Source organism: Corylus avellana, chromosome 5, assembly GCF_965113065.1.
Source record: "Corylus avellana chromosome 5, dhCorAvel1.hap1.2, whole genome shotgun sequence".
Lineage (NCBI taxonomy): Eukaryota > Viridiplantae > Streptophyta > Magnoliopsida > Fagales > Betulaceae > Corylus > Corylus avellana.
The window spans coordinates 13,443,661-13,466,488 of NC_142494.1; the positions used below are offsets into that span (position 1 = coordinate 13,443,661).

Here is a 22,828-nt window from a genome sequence, read left to right on the forward strand (position 1 = left end):
AAAAACTAAAAACAATTAAGTGAAATTTCTTTTATTGATTATAGGTGAGATGAAATAGCAGTTGATGGAAGATGTGGTGAGAAAATAAATTTGTAACAAATCTTTTATAGAAAGGTCGGTTAAACAAAAATGACTACATGTTTAGAAAACAAAGTTCATAGTACTATTTTTTTTTTTGACAGTTCATGGTACTGTAGTTATTAAGTTATACTTACGTTACACTATTTAAGACTTCTACAACGTGATTCACAATATTCAAGGCATCTATAACTGGAATTCACAAACATGATATCTTTCTTCCTCTAATTCAATTTGAATTAGTCTAATTGGTAGTTACATTGAAATCTAAACATATTTACCATAGAATACTAGACAAATACAAAATAATAACAACCATTGTTTTATGGTAATGATAAAATTTTGTTTGACATCACTCTGTCTTGAAATTAATTATTAAATGTTCCATCATTTAAAAATATATATAGATTTCAAATTTTAGTAGGAGTTAGGATTCATGTTGATGACACAATGTTCAACATTTTGTAATGAATGAAAATATATAATACATGATAAATCTTCTATTTATGTCCAAAAAATATATAACTTTTTTTTTTTTATAGCAAAAACATATATAAATCGAAAAGTGTTTTTTCGCGGTATTTGGAGATTGATAAGCATTCAAAGAAAAGAGCCGCAACATGGCTTCCCTCTTTGCACAATAAAAAATAAATTTGAATACCAAAAAAAGGGCTAGAGAGAGAGAGAGAGAGAGAGAGAGAGAGAATAGAGACTAGTTAAGAAATCTTTAGCAGACCTGATGCTAAGGATTTTGTTAGAGACAATATTTGGTGCTTCTTGTGATACATTTTATAGCATTCTTTGAAACATATTGCAACATCACTTAGACATTTTGCGCAATCCTGTAGGCATGATAAATGCTTGTAAGTAATCTTCTCTTTGTCATGGTGCCTTTCCCAATAAAGCTGATAACCTTTAAGAGCACAATGTTCAAAACCCCACTTTTCATACTTCAATTTAAGTGGCCATTGGTCTTCACAAAATCTAATTTGTTCAGCAATGCATAGATGTATTTTTTCTTGAACTTCATCAAGCTGAGAGGAGTGAAGATACAAGATGGGCAGTGGAGAGGGACTGAAAGAGATAGAGGTAAGGTCATTAGTTTGAACTTTATCAAGTTTAGGGAAACAAGAAAGCAGTATGGGAGGTGTAGAGGGATGTAAAGATAGATGAGAAAGGTTAATAGCTTGCACTTTTAAGAGAATAAGAGTAAGCAACTCCACCATCACTAGCAAAACATTTCTAATACATTTGGAAGCCATGGATTTTCAACCAGTTTTGAAACTTTTTGGTTTGATGTATAATAAAAAAGATGATTACGGCTTAGCCCATATATCTTGTACGAAATTGATGTATTATTAAAGTAATTTGATTCAAATAAGTATTGTTTAATAGTTGTGATTTTTGGAACTATGATCATTTTTTGAGTTAATGCCTTTTGGGTTAAGTAACATTCTTTTAATAGGATTTCAATATTCATTTAGAAATATTTTTTTTATGCTTTGTGGTTTTTAGTAGGGGTGCAAAGGCGGGCGGTTTTTAACCGCCCGCTAACCGCTAACCGCTATAACCGCCAACCGCCTAACCGCCTAACCGTCTAACCGCATTAACCGCTAACCGCCAACCGCCTAACCGCCATAACCGTCTAGCGGTTAGCGGTTAGCGGTTATTGGGTCTACTAACCGTAACCGCTAACCGCCTTTTTATATAATATATTTTTATAATTATAATTATAAAAATATTTATACATATAACATAATCACTTGATCATTAAATCACAATTTTTTAAAAAAAATAATTAAATCACAATTTGAGTATTAATATATTATCACTATAATTTATATGATTATATCACATGAGATTGATCATTAAATGATTTGATTATATAATAACAAATTATACATATATAATATGACATAACTCATAAGTATACCAATTCATACTAATACAACAATTAAATATCTAGAGACTTATTTCCAATGTATGTTATAAACTTATAAGTCTATATAAGTCTACATATGTATATGAATAATATAAATGTATAATATCAATACTTAATCATATGATTCAATGAGAATTCAAATACTTTATTCAAGACTTCAAGTGAATCATATTATTAATGTACAATGATGATATGATTCGTATAATATCAAATTAAGTAATTGACATTGGATTAAACAATGACCAATGTGTTACTTATAAACACAATTTAAGTATTAATGTATTATCATTATAATTTCAGTAATTTATATATTATCACTATAATTGATATGATTATATCATATGATGACTTGATCATTAAATCATATGATTATATAATAATAAAAAATACATATATAATATGACATAACTCATAAGTCTACAAGTTAATCATATGATTCATGTACAATGATAATCACAATTGATTCAATTGAATTAAACAATATATTACTTATAACTACAAGTCTACAATTTAATTAAAGCATTATTAGATACTTTAGGAATTTAGGATTTAGGAGTTTGAACATTACCATTTACCATTAGATATTAAGTTCAATTCAAAGAAAAAAGATTATAAATAAATATGATAAGAATTTAAATAATTAATCATATGAATCATATGATATAATTTAATGAGACTATATAATTATATAATATCAAATTAAGTAATTGACATTAGATTCAACAATGTGTTACTTATAATCACAATTGAAGTATTAATGTATTTTTTGAACATTTTTTAGAAAAAAGAAATTTAACCATTAATACATTAATCACAATTGAAGTATTAATGTATTAATGTATTTTGTGCCTTAATATTATTATGTTTAATATTATAACTTTTCTTCTTTTGATGTCCACAGGATTTGCTAGAGGACCAAATGAGAGGATTAATGAAGTTTTAATGTTTTATTTGTATCATTTAATGTTTTATTTGAACTTATTTTATATGCTTTGTGTTGAACTTTTTTTATATATTTTTTTATATGTTGTGACAGTCGTCTGAATTCTGAACTTTTTTTTGTATGTTGTGTTGAATTTTTTTTTTTAAAAAAAGTTAACCGGTTATGATTTAATATTTAAGGAAATTTTTTTAAAGTACAAGTAAATGTAAATTTTGGGTCAAATATTTTTTATTTTTCAATATGGGCACTTTTTATAGCAATTGGGCCCAAGAAGATATTAAAAATACAATAAAAAAAAATGAGGGTAAAAAAAAGCCCAATTTAAAAAAAGTGGTTAGCGGGCGGTTATCTATTTCACTAATCGCTAACCGGCGGTTAACCGCTAACCGCTAACCGGTAGGCGGTTAGCGGTTGCGGTTAGTGAAATCTACTAACCGCTAAGGCGGTTACGGTTAGCGGTTATTGCCACTAACTGCTAACCGTAACCGCCTTTGCACCCCTAGTTTTTAGGAAAAAACATGTATATTCCAAAGGACTTAATTAGTTTCAAATGGACAAGTGAAGGGGATGATTCCCTAGTCATGATATATTACGTCAAGACAACAATACAAAAAGTTTTGGAAAAGTGTTTATTTGACATGCATAAATATTTAGAATGTGATCATTATAGTATTCATTTACAGTATATTTAGAATTCGATCATTATACTATTCATTTATGAAAAGACACTATACTTACGTAGTACATACATACATGCATACATACATACATATGTGTGTGCGTGCACATGTGTAAGTTACTTCCAAAAGGCACGTCCTTTCATGGAAATGGAGAATTTTTTTTTTTCAAAAAAAAACAAAGAGTTTTTATAAGAAATAAAAAGACTCTTGAACTAAATATAGTAAATCAACTTGATCATGGATCGGAAAAAATATTTTGATTTAATCCTTAAAAGTAATGCAAAGGGAAAATTACAATTTACCCCCCTAAAGTTGACAGCATTTTTCAATTCGAACATCAAAGTTTCAATTTTTGCAATCTACCCCACAAAGTTTCAATTTTTTTTCAATTGGACCAATATTATCCCAAAATTTCCATATTGCCCATAATTTTTTATTTTATTTTTTTATTTTTTATGAAAAAAAAAATTGGGGGTGCAAAAATGGCTAGATGGGCAAAGGGGTGACTACGACCACCTTGAATTTTTTTTCTTAATTTTTTATAAAAAATAAAAAAATAAAAATTAGGGGCAATATGGAAAGTTTTTGATACAATTGGTCAAATTGCAAAAATTTGAAACTTTGGGAGGGTGGATTGCAAAAATTGAAACTTTGATGTTCGAATTGAAAAACGCTGTCAACTTTAGGGGGGTAAACTATAATTTTCCCTAATGCAAAATATTATGCCACATGGAATTGCATAAAGAAATTTTATTTAAACTGAAAGCTATTTAGAATAATAAAATAAATAATAAATTAAGTGGCCATTTTTTGGTATTTTTTATTTTTTATTTTTTTGAAAGGATAAAGAAATTTTGTCCCAAAGTTTGGGCTATTAGCTTCCAATAAAGCTATTATTTAATTAGCCACTAACTTGTATAAAAAATCACAAAAATTTTGTCGGAGAGAGTAACACCAACAGAGTCAAACAAGAATAAGTTAGTATACATACTAGGACACCACTTCTTGCCCAAAAGCCTAAGCTAATGGGCTTGGATCCACTTATGTACATTAAGTAATATTGTTCTTTATATTTCCTTAATTTAGGACACAAACCTCACAAGTGAGACGAGCCCCATATCATGCATAATATGAATTTCCTTTATTAATTTATGATTGACCCTTGTTATGCGGTTAGCGGTGAAATCAACCCCCTATTCTTTCTCTCATTACTATTTATCATTATTTTTACTTTTACGCATTTAGTTTAAAAACAAAATCAAAACAAAATTCTTTTAATTAAGTTATATTTAATATTGAAAAACTTGATAATAATTCCTACATAGTCCTTGAGGTTTGACACCCTCAATATAACCCTATTGTACAAGGATTTGTCCTATTGCAAGTGGTTCATTTTATTATTAGTATTTTTGTAAACAAAAGGACCACATCATAGTTCAAGCATGACTTTTTCCATCAAGGCCAAAATTTTTCACAAGCTCCTTGGCATATTTAGCCTGAGAAACAAACATTCCAAGGTCCGATCGTTGAACTTGTAGACCTAGGAAACAAGATAGTTCTCCAATCATACTCATTTCAAACATTTTCTCCATTTCCTCAACAAAAGTGTGAGAGTTAGAGTCAACTGTAGCTCCAAACACAATGCCGTCCACACAGATTTGAGCAATCAACATATCATTTCCCGTCTTTCGGATAAACATAGTACAATATGCTTCTCCACAAGTGCACCCAAATGAGATGAGATAGGACCTGAGTCTCTCATACCATGCTCTAGGGGCTTGCCTCAATCCATACAAAGCCTTCTTCAGTTTGTACACATGATCAGTATGATGAGGATCCTTAAACCCTTTAGGTTGTTCCACACAGACTTCTTCTTGAAGAATCCCATTCAAAAATGCACTTTTAACATCCGTTTGGTACAATTTAAAGCCAAAATTGCACGTTATTGTTGTGCAAAAATCTACCTAAATTAATAGGTAAATAATTGTATGTTTTACTTGCAAGTGCATAAGGTCAACATGGTAGTATAAGGTACAAGTACAGAATCATTCCCACGAGGATTGCTGAATTTATGTTTAAAAATAGATTCCTTAAGCAAAAACAAAATAAAAGTTGATTGTTGATGTGATGATGACAAAGGGTAGGGCTTTGATATCTACCACTAATTATATTAAACTAGTATTTCAATATGCCAATGCTTTGATCAAGTTATGCATATTTAATGTTTGCCAACCTAAGGGCATGGGTGTATACTCCTTAAGCTATTGATTTCCTTAAGCAACGAGTTAGGCATGGGTGTATACTCTAACTCTTCTCTTTCCCAAAGGATTTAGCATGATATATACTAAGTTGTTCTTTAGAAAAGCATATGTTCTATGGAAATCGACAAATACACAGGGCCTAGGGCATGGGTGTATACTCCTAGTTCCCTATGTTCATTAACCCAAGAATCGCGGTGTGGATTCTTTTGTTACTTAAGTTAAACCCAGGACTCGGTCATCCAAATTGATCTAACTAACCAGTCCATACCACATGCACATGTTGATCAGGCATACACATATGAGGAATTCATGCAAGCAGGTATTAATCAAGTTAAATAGCACAACATGATCATCACAAGGCGCCAATATTGAAATATTAATTTAACATAACTAGGGCTTCAATCTAGCCCTACTAAATAAATTAGCTACACATAGAGTTGATGTTAAACATCTTCATAAAAGAAAAGAAAAGAAAAGAAAGAATAAACCCGAGACTTGACTTAAGAGCTCCTATTCTTCTCCTTTCTCCAAGCCTACCTATTCTAAAGGCTTAGGAGTCTATTTATAGGCTTTAGAAGTCCTTGGAAAAGTAGTAAACCCTAGGGTTTTTGTAGGGTTTCAGTACTTTTACAATTTGGAGTTTGAAAAACCCTAATATGGAAATAGGGACATTGTAGCCGCCACTTAGAATGCCTCCTGCACACGGGTGCGCTCGATCGTAGCCCGTGTGCGCTCGATCGCAGGTCTGCGATCGATCCTTCTTTTGCCTGCGCTCGATCGCTCCTGGCCTAGCTCGTGCAACATCTTCTCTAGTATTGCGCTCGATCGCAGGTACCTTGCGATTGATCGCAGTACTAGGGAGCTCCAATTTTTTCATCTTCTCTTTTTGAGCCTAAATCCCCCAGTTTTACTTCACTTTCTTCCAAAAGTCTGTAAAAACATCAAAAACACAAAAAGGAAGTAAAATGGCCTAATTAACCAAAACCAAAGGATTAAAATATGCAAGTTAAGGGCTGAAAATATGAATATTTTAGCACTTATCACATACCCCAAAACTTACATATTGCTAGTCCTTTAGCTATTACAAAACTAAAAACAAGACTGGAAAAACAGAAAACAAAAGATAAATCCATCTTTCGTGGGATATACGATTGCATTTAGCATATGCAACAAGCGTTTTAAACCCCTAGGAATTCCCTAGTGGACGAGTGAAGTCTTGTGAGGGTTTTCCAAAAATGTTACCCACAAACATCATGCAAGAATTTATGCTATCCAAAAATTAAGGTATCACTCAAAACCATGATTCTCATTCATTAGCAAGCTTAAAAAGATAAACCCCATCTTCACAATGAATTGGAATTTTAAAATTTAATTACTTATGAAAGATATACTAAGACATCACACGTTTGAAAACAGGGTAAAGTGAACTAGCACATAAATATGAAGCTTCCAATTGTTTCTAATGTGCAATGTCTCAATATCTCAAAGTTCATTCGTCCTCTAGGGATGCCTAGGGGTTTAAAAGGCTTGTTGCATATGTTAAATGCAATCGTCTCTCCCACGACAGAGGACTTATGTTTCATGCTTTAATTTTGTTTTGCTAAGGGATTAGCAAAATGTAAGTTTGGGGGTATTTGATGAGTGCCAAATATTGTATATTTGGGCCCCTTAACTTATGTTTGTTAAGCTCTTAGCTGTGTTAATTTTTGATGTTTTTGGTTAGTTTTGGTCTTTTAGTGATTTGTGGGTTGTTAAGAGAAAAATGCGGTTTTAAGGTGAAATTTGCAACTCATTCCATTAAGTCTGGGGCTTAAGACACTTCAGGGAGCATTGGCAGCAAATTTGGATTGAGTGATGATTCGCATCCGACGACTTCCACTAAAAAGGCCATATCTTGAGTTGTATAGCTCCGATTGAAGCGATCTTAGTGTCATTGGAAAGCTAACTTAAAGATCTACAAATTCACATTTCCTAAGGGTAGGCTAATTCTGACTGGAAGTGCACTCGAGTGCATGTTTAGTACGATCGAGCGCACTCGTGCCCAGCCCATAGGAGACATGTTGCACGAGTGCGATCGAGTGCACCTAGAGTGCGATTGACCGCACTCGGCTGACCTAGCAGCACTGAAACCATAAAATTAGATTATAAATATCATTCTTTTCCATTGTAAACGTACGGAGATGCGCTGGGGGCGCCGTTCTTGGTTGTTTTTCGTGTTTTCTGGGTTTTTGTAGCTTGGAACTCGAATTCTTTTGTAAGTTTTTAATTTTAATGAAGTAATTTAGTTTCTTTATGATTTCTTTTGTCATGAGAGGCTAAATCTTCAACTAAGGTTGAAGATGAAGCCTCACCATTGATTAGTTTTATATTTTTATGTTTTGTTCGCACAAATCCATCATTTAATGCAATGTGTGTTCATTTCAATTCAATTATGTGACAAAATTGTGTTTGATTGTGCCAATGTTGGATATTCATTGTGTTTCATCCGATGGATACTGTGCATCTTTTGATTTACTTCGGATATCCATTGTCTTTTGTGTAAAGCATGGATACATTGAATCTTTTGAACTAAATTGGATATGCATTGTTATTTATAAAATAGATGGATTCATTGAATCTTTCAATAGGAACAATAGAACATGTATAGGTTTTAATTGTTTGTCGGATGTATGAACAAACACATGAGAATGTATGCTTGAATTTGGTGAGGTGGATTCTGAAAACTTTAGTGCCCTTTTTATCTTTTAATTATTTCATTTTGTTTTAGTTTTAGTTTTCAATTTCAAATGCACGACAAACTTCGGAACTAGGTTAAAATAGGATTAGTTTAGATAAGAATTAGTTTTCACGACACGACTCCTTGTAGATTCAACCTCGCACTTGCACACACACTTTACTGCACATGACTCGTGCACTTGTGAGTACAATTAAATTTGTACATCAAATTTTGGCGCCATTGCCGGGGAGTTGTTTGTTTGTGAAAATTGATTTTTGTTTAAATTGATTTTATTTTTCTACTAGTTTAGGTAGATTTTTGTTTCATTTTCTTTTTGCAATTTTTGTTTATTTTTATTTTTATCTGTTTCTGTTTTGGTTCATCTAACCAAAAAAAAAAAAAAAAAAAAAAAGGTTTGGTTTCTGTTTTCATTTTTTTTTGCAGTTCTGTGGAATCTACTCCCTGCTAGTGCACTCGATTGCACCCCATTTACGCTCGAGCGTACTTGAGCACAAGGCAGTAGACGAAGCGCGGCTGCGCTCAATCCTCCCCAGATGCGCTCAAGCGCACAGCAAACATACGCTCGAGCGCAATTCGCTTACACTCGAGCGCACACGCGCAACAGCAACACACCTGCCGGACCAACTCACACCTGCGCTCGATCGCTCCTCACTTGCGCTCGAGCGCACCTCCGCAGATTGCACCAAAACGAGCTAGCACCTTGAATTTTGCCAAACTTATGTTTGGTCTGTTTTGTGAGTTTTTGTTTTGAGTTTTTATTTTTAATTTTTGGTATTTTTTTAATTTTATTTTCAAAAAAAAAAAAAAAAGCCAAAAAAAGATTTTGTGGTTAATGTTTCATGTGGAAGTGTGTTTTGTTTAAAGAGTGAGGATAAGCATGAATTTTCCTTTAGGTAATTTTAATGCGACCCGTAGTTGTAGGACACATGTTCCTACCAACTATCCTCACCATTTTCACCCACATGGACCATGTTCATACTGCTCTAACCCTTACCATAGTTCAGGTAATTGTCCATCCTGGGGACAATTTTCCAATTTTTCATAGGAGCAGATGAACACCAACTTCTTCAATCCGGGGCCTGAATCAAATTTCAATTGCTACACCCCAGACTGGAGCAACCATTCTAATTTCTCGTGGCAAGCTAATGCTAGGGGAAATTATGCTCCCTAATTTGATGAACTGCACCATCCTGAATATCTGTAGTTCGACAACTAATCCTCTACCCCTTCACCCTGCAATTATCCTCCACAAGATTTATCATTTGAAAACACCCTCAAAGCGTTCATACAGTCTAATGGCCAAACCTTGCAAGAGCTTAAAAATGCCACCATGGCAATTCCCAAGCCATAAATGAAGTGAAGAATGTAGCCATGGCCAACACTCAAGCAATTCAAAAATTGGAAGGACAACTTGGTCATTTAGTTGCTGAACTCACCAGAATAAAGGAAGAAGAGCTTCAAAGTCAGTTGATGGCTAAAAGGCACTACATGATTCATGAGGATGATTCTAGCAACCCTTATCATGAGCATGTCCAAGCCACCACCCCAATTAGGAGAGAGAAAATTGTTGAGGAGACTGTTGATGAGCCAAGTCTGGAGGACCCATTGGGAAAGTGCTTTGCTCAATTTGGATATGACCTAGACCTTGACAAGTTACTTGAGGAAGCTGATGCTTTATTGGGCTCCACTCCCAAGATGAGAACTGAGAATGGGGAAACCACTGAGATATCATTCCCTAACTCACCCTCATTAGCAGCAGAGCCTTTCATTGTTGGTAACCATGAGGAGAAAGAAAAAGAAGAGCAAGTTGAGCAAATTAAGCCCCCAAATCTGTCCAATGACAAGGTGAGTACTGAAGCTCACTCCTTTGTCACAATCCCTCTTGAGACATTTCATGGACCCCAAGCTTCATCTTATCAATGTCTCAAAAAGCCGTCTCATTGTGAACATCTCAAGGATCTATGCACACAAGGTCACAAATTTAGGAACCATGTTCCTAAGAAGATCCTTCAAAGGAAGCAACTAGGCTACCTGAGACGGCGAAACATCCTTCCAGAGGGATATCAAATTCTTAAGAAGAAAGGGTGGAAGGGATTGGTTGGACACCCAAATGATCGGGGAAAGTGCGGTATTCTTTCTTTCTTCTTATTTTCCGCACTTTATTTTTGATTTCTTTTCCTTTTTGTCATTTCATTTTTTGTCTCTAACAACAATTAATCTTTTGATATTTGTTTGTATGAGGAAATATTGCTGTTAGATTTTGACAGGTGTTCTGGTGTTCAAGTTTGGGGGACGCCCTGGCCTTTGCACACTCGAGTTTCCTCATCCCACGCTATTATAGCTGTTGCCACATTGGGGACAATGTGTCATTTATGTTTGGGGGTGTGGACAAACACATTGTCTTTTTGTTTGTTTATATCTGTTTGTTTTGTCAAAAAAACAAAAAAAAAAAATTGTGCAATGTTGTTGATTGGGCATGAGTTACATCATAACTATGGTTTGCATGTCATTAGTGTGTTTAACTTTTTGAACATTGCATGTCATTAGAAATTTGAGTCCTTTGACTCATTTGGTGGATTAGAGAGACTTCACATGTCTAAGTTGATTATCACAAGCACACTAGCATAAAGTCTATGAGGTATGAGATTTGGATTGATTAGGGTGTGCCTTGCGATTTGTAGGATGAAATGTTGATGAAACCTTGGCTTGAGGATAGATTAAAAAAAAAAAAAAAAGTGTCATTATTAGTTTGAGCTTTTCATTGAGTAACCGGACCTCATACCTCACTAAGCATTGAGTGTTCGCGTAAAAAGATGAGAAATTCAATTTGGTTGATTGTATGGCTAGTTTGGCTTCGTAGCCTTTTTGACTTGAGTAATTAAGCCTTAGGGATGTTTTACATCTAGTGCCCTAAAGCCATCTGGTTTGGGAGTCATTAGCCCAACACTCGTTACATAGGTCAATTAGAAAGCTTAAGGGAGCCGAACATTGCACAACCTATACAAAAAAATAAAAATAAAAAATATATATATAAAAAAATGCATGTCTTGATCTAAGCCTTTGGTGTTTTCATCTGTGTGAATTCTTATGAATTTTGAGGTACACCAAACTTTGAGAAAAATTGAAGCCTCTTAACTTTGTGTTAGCCTCACTTTGCACCTATTGGAGCTTGTGTTGTCTCAAGTTTCCACCTTTGAGTTGAATGATTTGTGGTTGGCTTGATGATTTCATTATGGTGTTTACTTTGTTAAACCTGCCCATGATGTGAGAACCATGTGTTTGTGTGGAATTCCCTGTTTGTCAAATAACATAGTGCATAAATGTTTGTGGGTATCATTACTGTTAAACCCTCACGAGACTTCACTCGTCCTCTAGGGATGCCTAGGGGTTTAAAAGGCTTGTTGCATATGCTAAATGCAATCGTCTCTCCCACGACAGAGGACTTATGTTTCATGCTTTGATTTTGTTTTTCATTTTGTTTTGCTAAGGGACTAGCAAAATGTGAGTTTGGGGGTATTTGATGAGTGCCAAATATTGTATATTTGGGCCCCTTAACTTATGTTTGTTAAGCTCTTAGCTGTGTTAATTTTTGATGTTTTTGGTTAGTTTTGGTGTTTTAGTGATTTGTGGGTTGTTAAGAGAAAAATCCGGTTTTAAGGTGAAATTTGCAACTCATTCCATTAAGTCTGAGGCTTAAGACATTTCAGAGAGCATTGGCAGCAAATTTGGATCGAGTAAGGATTCGCATCCGATAACTTCCACTAAAAAGGCCATATCTTGAGTTGTATAGCTCTGATTGAAGCGATCTTAGTGTCATTGGAAAGCTAACTCAAAGATCTACAAATTCATATTTCACAAGGGTAGGCTAATTCTGACTGGAAGTACACTCGAGCGCACGTTTAGTACGATCGAGCGCACTCGCGCCCAGCCCATAGGAGACATATTGCACCAGTGCGATCGAGTGCACTCGGCCGACCTGGCAGCACTAAAACCCTAAAATTAGCTTATAAATATCATTCTTTTCCATTGTAAACATACGGAGACACGCCGGGGGCGCCGTTCTTGGACGTTTTTCGTGTTTTCTGAGTTTTTGTAGCTTGGAACTCGAATTCTTTTGTAAGTTTTTAATTTTAATGAAGTAATTTAGTTTCTTTATGATTTCTTTTGTCATGAGAGGCTAAATCTTCAACAAAAGTTGAAGATGAAGCCTCACCATTGATTAGTTTTATATTTTTATGTTTTGTTCGCACAAATCCGTCGTTTAATGTAATGTATGTTCGTTTCAATTCAATTATGTGACAAAATTGTGTTTGATTGTGCCGAAGTTGGATATTCATTGTGTTTCATCCGACGGATACTGTGCATCTTTTGATTTACTTTGGATATCCATTGTCTTTTGTGTAAAGCATGGATGCATTGGATCTTTTGAACTCAATTGGATATGCATTTTTATTTGTAAAATGGATGGATTCATTGAATCTTTCAATAGGAACAATAGAACATGCATAAGCTTTAATTGTTTGTCGGATGTATGAACAAACACATGGGAATGTATGCTTTAATTTGGTGAGGTGGATTCTGAAAACCTTAGTGCCCTTTTTATCTTTTAATTATTTCATTTTGTTTTAGTTCTAGTTTTCAATTTCAAATGCACGACAAACTTCGGAACTAGGTTAAAATAGGATTAGTTTAGATAAGAATTAGTTTTCACGACACGACTCCCTGTGGATTCGACCTCGCACTTGCACACACACTTTACTGCACATGACTCGTGTGCTTGCGAGTACAATTAAATTTGTACATCAACTGACAAGGTAGTAGTAGGAGCTGAGGTAGAGCCATTAGGAGGAGGTAACCGAGGATTCTGACCATTCTTGAAAAGATCATCAAAGTACAAATCATTCACTAGATCGACGAATCCTTCGTGAAAATTCCTAAAAGAATAAGGTTTTTTAGCTAATTCTGTCTCCTTTATTTCATCACAATCCCTCTCTGCAACTAAGAACTAATCACCAAACTGTGCCACATGTTCACCTCTAGACTATAGTGCCCCGTGTACAAAGCAGTCTCTATCTTTGAGAAATTCTTTTTAAGAGAAGATAGATCCCCTGAAATAGACTTTTTAAGGTCAGCTATATCCTTTTGTAGCCTAGTTATTAGACTTTGAAACACTTCCTTTATTTCTGTCAACATCTTCTCCATGAGACTAGCAACCTCAGAAGGAATAGAGGGGAAAAGAACAGGGACATATGTGGAAGATGAAGGAGCAGAACCAAGATCACCTGACCTTTTTCTTTTAAGAGAGCTAGATTTAAGGACAATGGTTTGATCAAGAGGACCAAATTGTGGGACAATATGATCAGAAGAACAAGGAACAACTCAGAAATGGTTTAGGACTTTACTGATGGTACCAACATATGGAAAAGACAATGTTTTCGACCTGGAGGTCTTGACAGACACCATAAGGTCAATAATACATGCAGCTAAGTTAATACAATGATTTTTTCAACAATGCATAAAGAAATTGAGCCCTATCAAGTCTAAAATCCGTATTTCTGAGTACAGGCAAAAGATTGCTCATTATCAAAAGAGCAAGCATACGATCAGGCAAATGAATGGAATTTACAAGAAAAGAAGCCAAAGCAAAAGGACAGGGAGTTTTGCCAAAAAGTTCACCTAACTCTTCTCTAGTGGGAGCTATAACACGCTGTCCCATATTGGGAAGATGAGGAACCGCCCACATAGAGTGGGTGATCTATAAAGATAGTCATGATTGCTAAGTCTCATATTGCCTAGTTACTAGGTGAAACTGGGCTTTATAACACCCTAGTCCCATATTGGGAAGATGAAGAAAAGCCCACATAGAGTGGGTGGTTTATAAATATAGTCATGAGCGCTAAGTTCCACATTACCTAGTTACTAGGTGAAACTGGGCTTTATAATGAATTCTAGGAAAGCTCCAAATTGACTAGTCCTATTGGGGTGATAGCGCAGATGTGGCTAGCGCTTTTCTCTGGGCCATTACAAATGGTATCAGAGCCACCTAGTAACGCTAGGTCATATGGTACTGCAGCACTGCATGACGTGGCCCTGATGAGGACGTCAGGAATTTAAGAGGTGGAGTTTGTAACACCCCGGTCCCATATTGGGAAGATGAGAAGAAGCTCACATAGAGTGGGTGATTTATAAAGATAGTCATGGGTGCTAAGTCCCACATTGCTTAGTTACTAGGTGAAACTAGGCTTTATAATGAATTGTAGAGAAGTTCCAAATTGACTAGTCCTTTTGGAGTAATAGAGCAGATGTAGCTAGCATTTTTTTCCTAAGTCGTTACAGGAGCAGTGTCAAGGGATAGGGAAATTGGCTATCAAAAACATGAGGAATATCCAAAATCTAAGATAAAGACTCAGGAGTCAAGGAAATATCTTTTCCTCGAACGTTGGTGGTGAGGGATGAGGAAAGTGCACAATATCTGCAAATATTTGAGTACAATTCGTGAACAAGATTCACATAAACAGTGGGCTGAGGTTGGGTGAAAGGAAACCAACCTCTGGATTCAAAAATTTGGGGAATAAAGGCATAGTCCCCAGTGATGAAATCAAGCAGAGTGATTGGACGTTCAACAATTACTGTCCTGAGGTTGAAGCACATGTTGAAGAAGAAGTCCTTATCAGCAGTTAATGGAAACCTCTTTGCAAAACAAGCATCACTAGCAGCAATTAGAGAGGGATTCAGGGGAGGGACACGTCTAGTGGCAATTTGAATTCTTGAACCAGAGCCGGACTCTAAGTCTTCAATTCTGTTTACCTTTGACTTTGAACGCTTCCCTTTGCCAGGAGTAGTGTTTAGCGACATAACTACATAGACACATACACAAAGAACACTATAAACATTAACTTTCCAAAACACAAGGTCAGACAAGTTTGAACACTCATACAGAGGAAAACAAAAGCCAACAAGTTCCACACACAAGGTTCTAGCAGATAACAAGAGCCAAGAAAGGTAACCCCTAACAATCTTTCCATAACATGTGGAGAGTACAAGAGAACAAGATAACAATCTTTTAATCAAACAACTTCCAAAGCATACAAGAGAGAAGCACCCATGACCCAAGGTCAGAATTTCCATGAATTTTTAAAGAAAGAGATGAGTCAATAGAAACATACCATGTATTGTTGAAATGGATGGAGAGACTTGGCCAAAGTAAAAGTGAAGAAAAAACTTAAAGAGAGAATAAAGAGTGAAACTCACAAAATGGAAAGCAATCAAACAAAGGGAAATGCAAAGAAGTTATAGATCCAGTTTCCGTCAGAACGGGAATACTTTTCGTTAAGACGAGAAGACATAACTCGACTAGACGGTCGAAAACTCGTCTTAACATAGTCCTTCTCCCGTTATGATGGAAGGAGCAACTTTTCACATCATGACTAGGAGCAATCCTGTTAAGACGGAAGGCACACACCAAATCCAGTTAAGACGAGAAACCTTCCGTTAAGATGGCATGCCCAATCTCCTTTAATATATAAAAAAAAACTTGAAGGCACATCTTCCAGAAACAACTTCTTAAAAGTTAAACAAGAGGTTCCATAATCAAATAACCCTCTGATCACACAAGTTGCAGCAGACACATTCATAGATTCAATTCTCACAGGAAGTACTTTGGAAAATCAATCTAGTTAAGGCATAAACAGTGAAGTGAGTAATCATTTAAAAAACAGAGGATACACAATTCAAACCTCAAATGTCAAGATGTTATGCATGAAATTATTTATCACTTTTAGACAAAAGTCAAACCCTTTTTCCCTAATTCTTGAGTGAAAAATTCACACACCCATTCCTCCCCAATTATCCAAGAAATTTATTTGAAGAGGTATCAATCCTTTAGGTGTTTCACCTTTTACCGCAATGCATAGACACTGGCTTTTTCTATAAGGAACAAAAGGTAAGACGTAATTTGAAGTTCAGAATAATGAAGACACACATGGTCTTTGATCAATTTGCTTGTCATTGAAGGAGGTGATGCCATGAACATTTGAGAATTCAGACATATAGGGTTAGTTTGCAAAAGGTCAAAAATAGAGATTCAAACTGAATAGACATGAGAGACTGAGTGAAGAATGTATCATAGTTTTGAAACTTGTGCTTTGTGAGAAATGTCTTTGACAAATTGACAACCAAAAGACTTACTTAAGAATCACTTCAAATGAAAGAGATCAGATCAATCGTGTTCTTATATAGTCAATTTAGACAAAAGAAACAACTTATTTCAACTAAAAATAAATATAACAAAAAAATAAACAAAGGAGATGAGATGCTGTCTTAACCCAAGGATCACTCCAATAGAAAATATTTACAAGAAGAGCCATCAAGAACCAACATAAATGAAATGCTGCAACACACAAAACATTAGGTAGAACACAAAAATTCATAATAAGTAAGAAGTACTATTGGCCATGTAACCCCATCTCTTCCTAGAACGGATTTTGATTACCTTCAAGTTTGTCCAACCTAAAGGTAATGTCCTTCATAAGTGAAATGATTTTGTTAAGAGGGTCATTGTGAGTCTCAATCTCAAAAACATTTGAAGACTTTCTAATTGGAGATCTATGTGAAAGTTGGTTGCAGCAAGGTCGGATATGACCTCTTTTCCACAAAAATGACAAGTGGGAATTTTCCTTTGAAAATGAGTTCTCCTCATAGGAGCATGAGAGATTTGTTCACTGGACCTTCCCATCCCTATAAAAAAAAAAAGAGGTTTAGCAATCATTCTACCCTTCATTTACATAGACTTACTAGGTACGACATGTGAAGTAGGGACAAAATTAATCAAATTTTTTTGATCTACCACATTTCTTGAAGTAGAAGCGTTCTATTCATACCCAATTCCATGTTCGTCACTAAAAGGCTTTTGCCTGCTCAGTATGGTATTCAACTTTGATGAAGGGGATTCATTTTGAGGTTCCTCTTTCTGGGCTTCTTCCGAACCTTTGATCCCATCCATTTTGTTCATTAGAAGTTGATTTTCATCCTGGAAACCCACACAAATTCTGTTAGTATCAAACAATTTGGTCATTAAAAGAATTATTTTCTACCACTGAAATTCATCCGACGATACACCGTTGAAGATGCAACTTAGCCCCCGGTTATTCTAGTTCCTCTTCACTGTATCGTCCTTGCTCCATTTGTCAAAATTACCATCTGATTTTTTCAAATCCCTTCTCAACAGTAACCCATATGTTATCATTAAGCCCCTTTAAGTAAGCTTTCATACATTCTTTCCAATGGGCATAATCATACCCATTAAAAATGGGAGGAGCATTAGAGAATGAAGACAAAGAAGTATTTGGCTCCATATCTAAGAGGTCAACAAACACACTCAAGACGTTAGTAAAAAACCGAGCAAACCCGCTCTGATACCAATTGAAAGTTTAAATGGATTGTTTTCTACCTCTTGCAACCAAAATATTCAACAGTAAATAACTAAGCCATATGATCAAACACAAAACATGCACAACGGAAAAGTAAATCAAACACAACCACAACACAATGTTTGTTTACAAAGTGGAAAGCCCTTGACCACCTCAAGGTAAAAACCACTCTAGGACAGCCAAACCTAGGAAACCACTAAAAGAAGATTCACAATTACAGAATAGACGATACCCACACCCTTGTGCACCTCTAAACTTAATAAGAACGACAAACCTCTCAGCTTGTCTCCATCGTGACCATCTTCAAATAGTGACTTCCTTTACTGACCATTCGGTAGACTTTCTTCACCAAAAACCAATCAAAGACACCATCTTTAACATCATCTAGTGAGCAAGGCAACATGCCAAAGGCTAAGATGCCAAACAAGAGAAAGGGCAGCTTCAAGCTATATCATGTCCCCTCTTGAATATCAATACCACCATGACCCAGTGCTAGTGGAGAAAAAGAGACTTTTGTGAAGAGATAGCAAAACAAAATAAATTTTCAAAGTCTACAGTGAACAGTGACAGGAAAACTATTTATAGGAGAAATATTTTCTTCACCACGTCCTAACAGGACACATTCGTTTTGACGGGAAGAACAGATTCGTAGATCTTTGAATTTCACGTCCTAATGAGAAAGCAATTCCGTTATGACGGGAAGAACAAACGTCTCCTCTTCATCACATGTCCCGTCTTAACGCACCAGCTAACGGAAAACCAAGGAATCCAACTTTGGTCCCATTACATGTCTCGACCTGACGGGGTTCCTAACAAGAAAACCAAGGCTTCAATTTTGCTCTCGTCACTTGTCCTATTCTAATGAGCTTCTTGACGAGAAACTAGGAAGTTTAACTTTTGTCACTTTACATGTCCCGTCTTGATAGGGTTCCTGATGAGAAAACAGAGGCTTCAATTTTGGTCTTGTCACTTGTCCCACTCTAACGAGCTTCCTAACTAGAAACAAGGGAGTCCAACTTTTGCTCCCGTCACATCCTCATCCAGAAGATGTTCTTGACGAGAAACCAGGAAGTCCATCTTTGCTCTAGTTGCATGTACCATTCTAAAGGCACTCCTAACAAGATACTAGAAAGCTCTTCACTCAGTCCAGTTACATATCCCGTTCTGACGGAAAACTAGGGAACACCTCTGAAGACCCTAAAAACAACACAGACTACCCTTCAAACAACCCTTAAGGTTTTACACACAAACACTCAAAGTTTTAAACATAGAGACATTACAAGAACAATCATTGAATTAGGCCAATCTAAAATCTAACATTAAATATTGTTCAATCACCAACTCCTTCTGAGAGTCATCTCCCCTCACGTTACAAACTCCTCTTCTAATTATCCTCTGAAGATAGTGTCAAAGTTCATAAACAACAACTACTCCCAGCCATTATCAAGTTACTAGACTCAACTAAGATCGTCACGAGGATCGAATAAAGATTAAAGGTAGAGCTCTAATTCAGGTAAACATGTTAGCTTATTTATAGGCCGGACCCTAGGTATCATTCGGGAGGCTAATTATTTCTATAGATTATATACACTTTCTTAGAGATCTTACTTGAGCATCAGAGGGAGATTACGCTCAACACAGTGCATTTTCTCTTTGTGTTTACTTTCTCGGTTTCAGGAGTTAATCTCAGAGTCTACGTTCACACCGTACCAAAAATTGTTCAAACAAATAATAAACTATTCAAAATTTAATTATAATTTTAGAAACTATGTTGATAAGTGTGGGTAGCATTACTCATTCCTCAATATTCAAGCAAATATATGCACAACCGACTTTTCACCTCCCCCAAATATTTACGAAATTAAATGTCGTTATTAACTATTATACCTATTTTTAAAATACCTCAATAATGATATTTCGAAATAATAAATCCACAACAACAATTTGTTCATTATAATGTTAAACCAAACTATTCAAAATTTCAAATGGTAGGGGAATTCTAAAACTTTTAAAAAGATCGGATTCAAATGGAAGGTTGTAAATCAAAGAACCAAAAAACAAAACAAAAAAATCTAACTTAAGCTTACAACAATTACAAACATGAGCTTCATATTTCCCTTCATTACACACATAGCCCAAAAACAGTTTAAATTTTCATAATGGACCATACTAAGTATTTGGTGGTATGACATGTACGCATCTTCTTTTCTAAATCCAACCAACTTGCATATGGCCTTAAAATGGGTCATATGATCAAGGTACTTAGGGCGAGACTAGATGAAATTGCAATTGATAGGATCAAATTTGGCTTCAATGAATGGACTACAGAGACACAGTCTGAGAATATGAAAAGACCAAATATGCACTGTTTTGTACGTGGGGAACAAGTCATTGGGAGAGAGAATGATAAGAAAGCTTTTAAAGAGCTATTATTCGATTCCAATATGAACGAGAATGTTTCCATCATTCCCATAGTTGGGATAGGTGGACAAGGAAAGACCACACTTGCTCAGTATGTGTACAAGGAGGAGAAGGTCAACAGACATTTTGATATGAGGTTGTGGGCATGCGTCTATGATCCTTTTGACGTGAAAATTATTATTGCAAAGCTCATAGAATTTGCAACTACAGAGAGACCTAAAAGCCTTGAGATGGATCAATTGCTATGTCAACTTCAAGTAGAAATTGATGGGAAGCGATATTTACATGTTTTAGACGATGTATGGATTGAGAATCATGGTACATGGTTGAACTTGGAAACAATATTAATTGGTGGCTTGAAGGGAAGCATAGTTTTAATTACTACATGTAGCAAAAGAGTTAGAGAAATTATAGGCACGGGATCATCATATTTTTTAGGAGGTCTATCTGAAATAAATTCTTGGGATTTATTTAAGAAAATGGCATGTAAAGATGGGGAAGAGCCAAAGAATCCAAAGCTAGTAGAAATTGGAAAAGAAATTGTCCAAATGTGTGCACAAGTTCCTCTTGCTATAAGAAGCATGGGGAGTCTATTATACTTAAAAGATTCAGAGGATGATTGGAACAATGAACTTTACAAAATAACTCAACAAGACAATTATGATATTTTCCAAATACTTAAGTTGAGTTATGATCATCTCCCATCACATTTGAAGCAATGTTTTGTCTTTTGTTCATTGTTTCCAAAAGATTATGAAATTAGAGTGGAGGTGTTGATTCAACTATGGATAGCTCAGGGCTTTATTCATTTATTAGATAAAAACAAATGTTTTGAAAATGTTGGTCAGGAGTATTTTATGAATTTGCTTTGGAGGTCATTTTTCCAAGACAGAAAAAAATGAATATGGTGGCATAGAAAGAAATGCAAATGGTGATATTTTCATTTGCGAAATGCATGAACTTATTCATGATCTTGCAAAGTCAATAGCACGAGAGGAGTGCATAATTTCAAATCCCGACGCAACAAGAGTAGTTGAAAGAACTCGTCATGTGGCATTTGATTCATTAAAGTCATTATCGAATATTCCAGCATCCTTGCTTAAGGCAGACAGAATGAGAACGCTTCCTCCACGATTTCGAACAGGGCCTAGCCATAAGTCATTCAATCTTATTTCAAGTTTTAAGTACTTTCGTGCTTTGAGTTTTAGTCATATTCAAGAAGTGCCTAACTCGATCGGCAAGTTAAAGCATCTAAGATTTCTTGATTTGTCTTGGAATGAAGATATAAAACTACTTCCCGCTTCTATAACTACTTTGCATAATTTGCAAACACTAAGACTTGACTTTTGTATTGCGTTTGAAGAATTGCTAGAAGACACTAGAAACTTGATCAACCTTCGGCATCTCGTGCTTTATGCAGCGTGAAATGGGAAAGTTGACCACTCTCCAAACACTAACACTATAAAATTTAGGGAAGAAAGAAAGTTATGTCTCCAAGCCAAAGGGAGGGATAGGCGATCTGCATGGTTTAAATGAGTTGAGAGGCGAATTACGAATCAAGGGATTAAAGCACTTGAGATCTTCTCCATTAGAAGCCAAGGATACAAACTTGGAGAGTAAGTAACACCTTCAAATTCTAAAATTAGAGTGAGGCCCATATATAGAAGATGATGATGATAGTGATAAGTGTTGTGCCAAATAGGACCTAAATTAATGGCCGAATATTCAGTATGTTTTACTCGCAAATACGAGATCATTCCCACGAGGATTGGTAATTTTGTTTAGAATGTGATTTCCTAATTAATTAACTAAATGTCACAAATTGAATTAAACTTAAAGAAATAAAATAAAAGATTAACTAAAAACACTAAGATTCAAAAGGGTAGGGTTTAGTAACGCCTTGAAAATTAATTAACTGGTAATTAACTTCACGGTTCGTCTCTTAGTCTTATCCCTCGCGGAGCAAGATTCATGGACCTCTACTCCTCGAAAAGAGAGGATACTAAGTAGCAGAAAGTATTAAAGTTCTATAAACATTAATCATTACAACCAAAGCATCTACTATGGAACATCAAAGTAGCAAAAATCATACTATACTCATCTTCGTTACAAGGGATCTATGCTAAACCTTACTATGCAAGCATACATTAAAGCTCCTAAGTCTACAGCATAACTCAAAAGTACTAGTTACCATGAGTACTCGCCTAAGCTTGCAATAAGTCCTCAAGCATCTCCCGGATCGAATCCTCCACAATAACCGAATGCTTCGCGTTATCCATCTTCTGTTAAACTATCTATAACTGCATAGTTGTACATATAGAGAAAAAAAGAAAATAAT

The 22,828-nt window shown here is 35.3% G+C and overlaps 1 protein-coding gene across 1 annotated transcript; it reads left to right on the top strand.

The window, feature by feature from the left end:
* The first annotated feature begins 20,309 nt into the window (after nt 1-20,309).
* LOC132181873 (putative disease resistance protein At3g14460) lies at nt 20,310-21,915 on the top strand. The gene is made up of 2 exons (XM_059595104.2): nt 20,310-20,808; nt 21,383-21,915. The coding sequence occupies exons 1-2, from the start codon at nt 20,310-20,312 to the stop codon at nt 21,913-21,915; spliced, it is 1,032 nt and encodes a 343-aa protein (XP_059451087.2).
* The last annotated feature ends 913 nt before the right edge of the window (nt 21,916-22,828 follow it).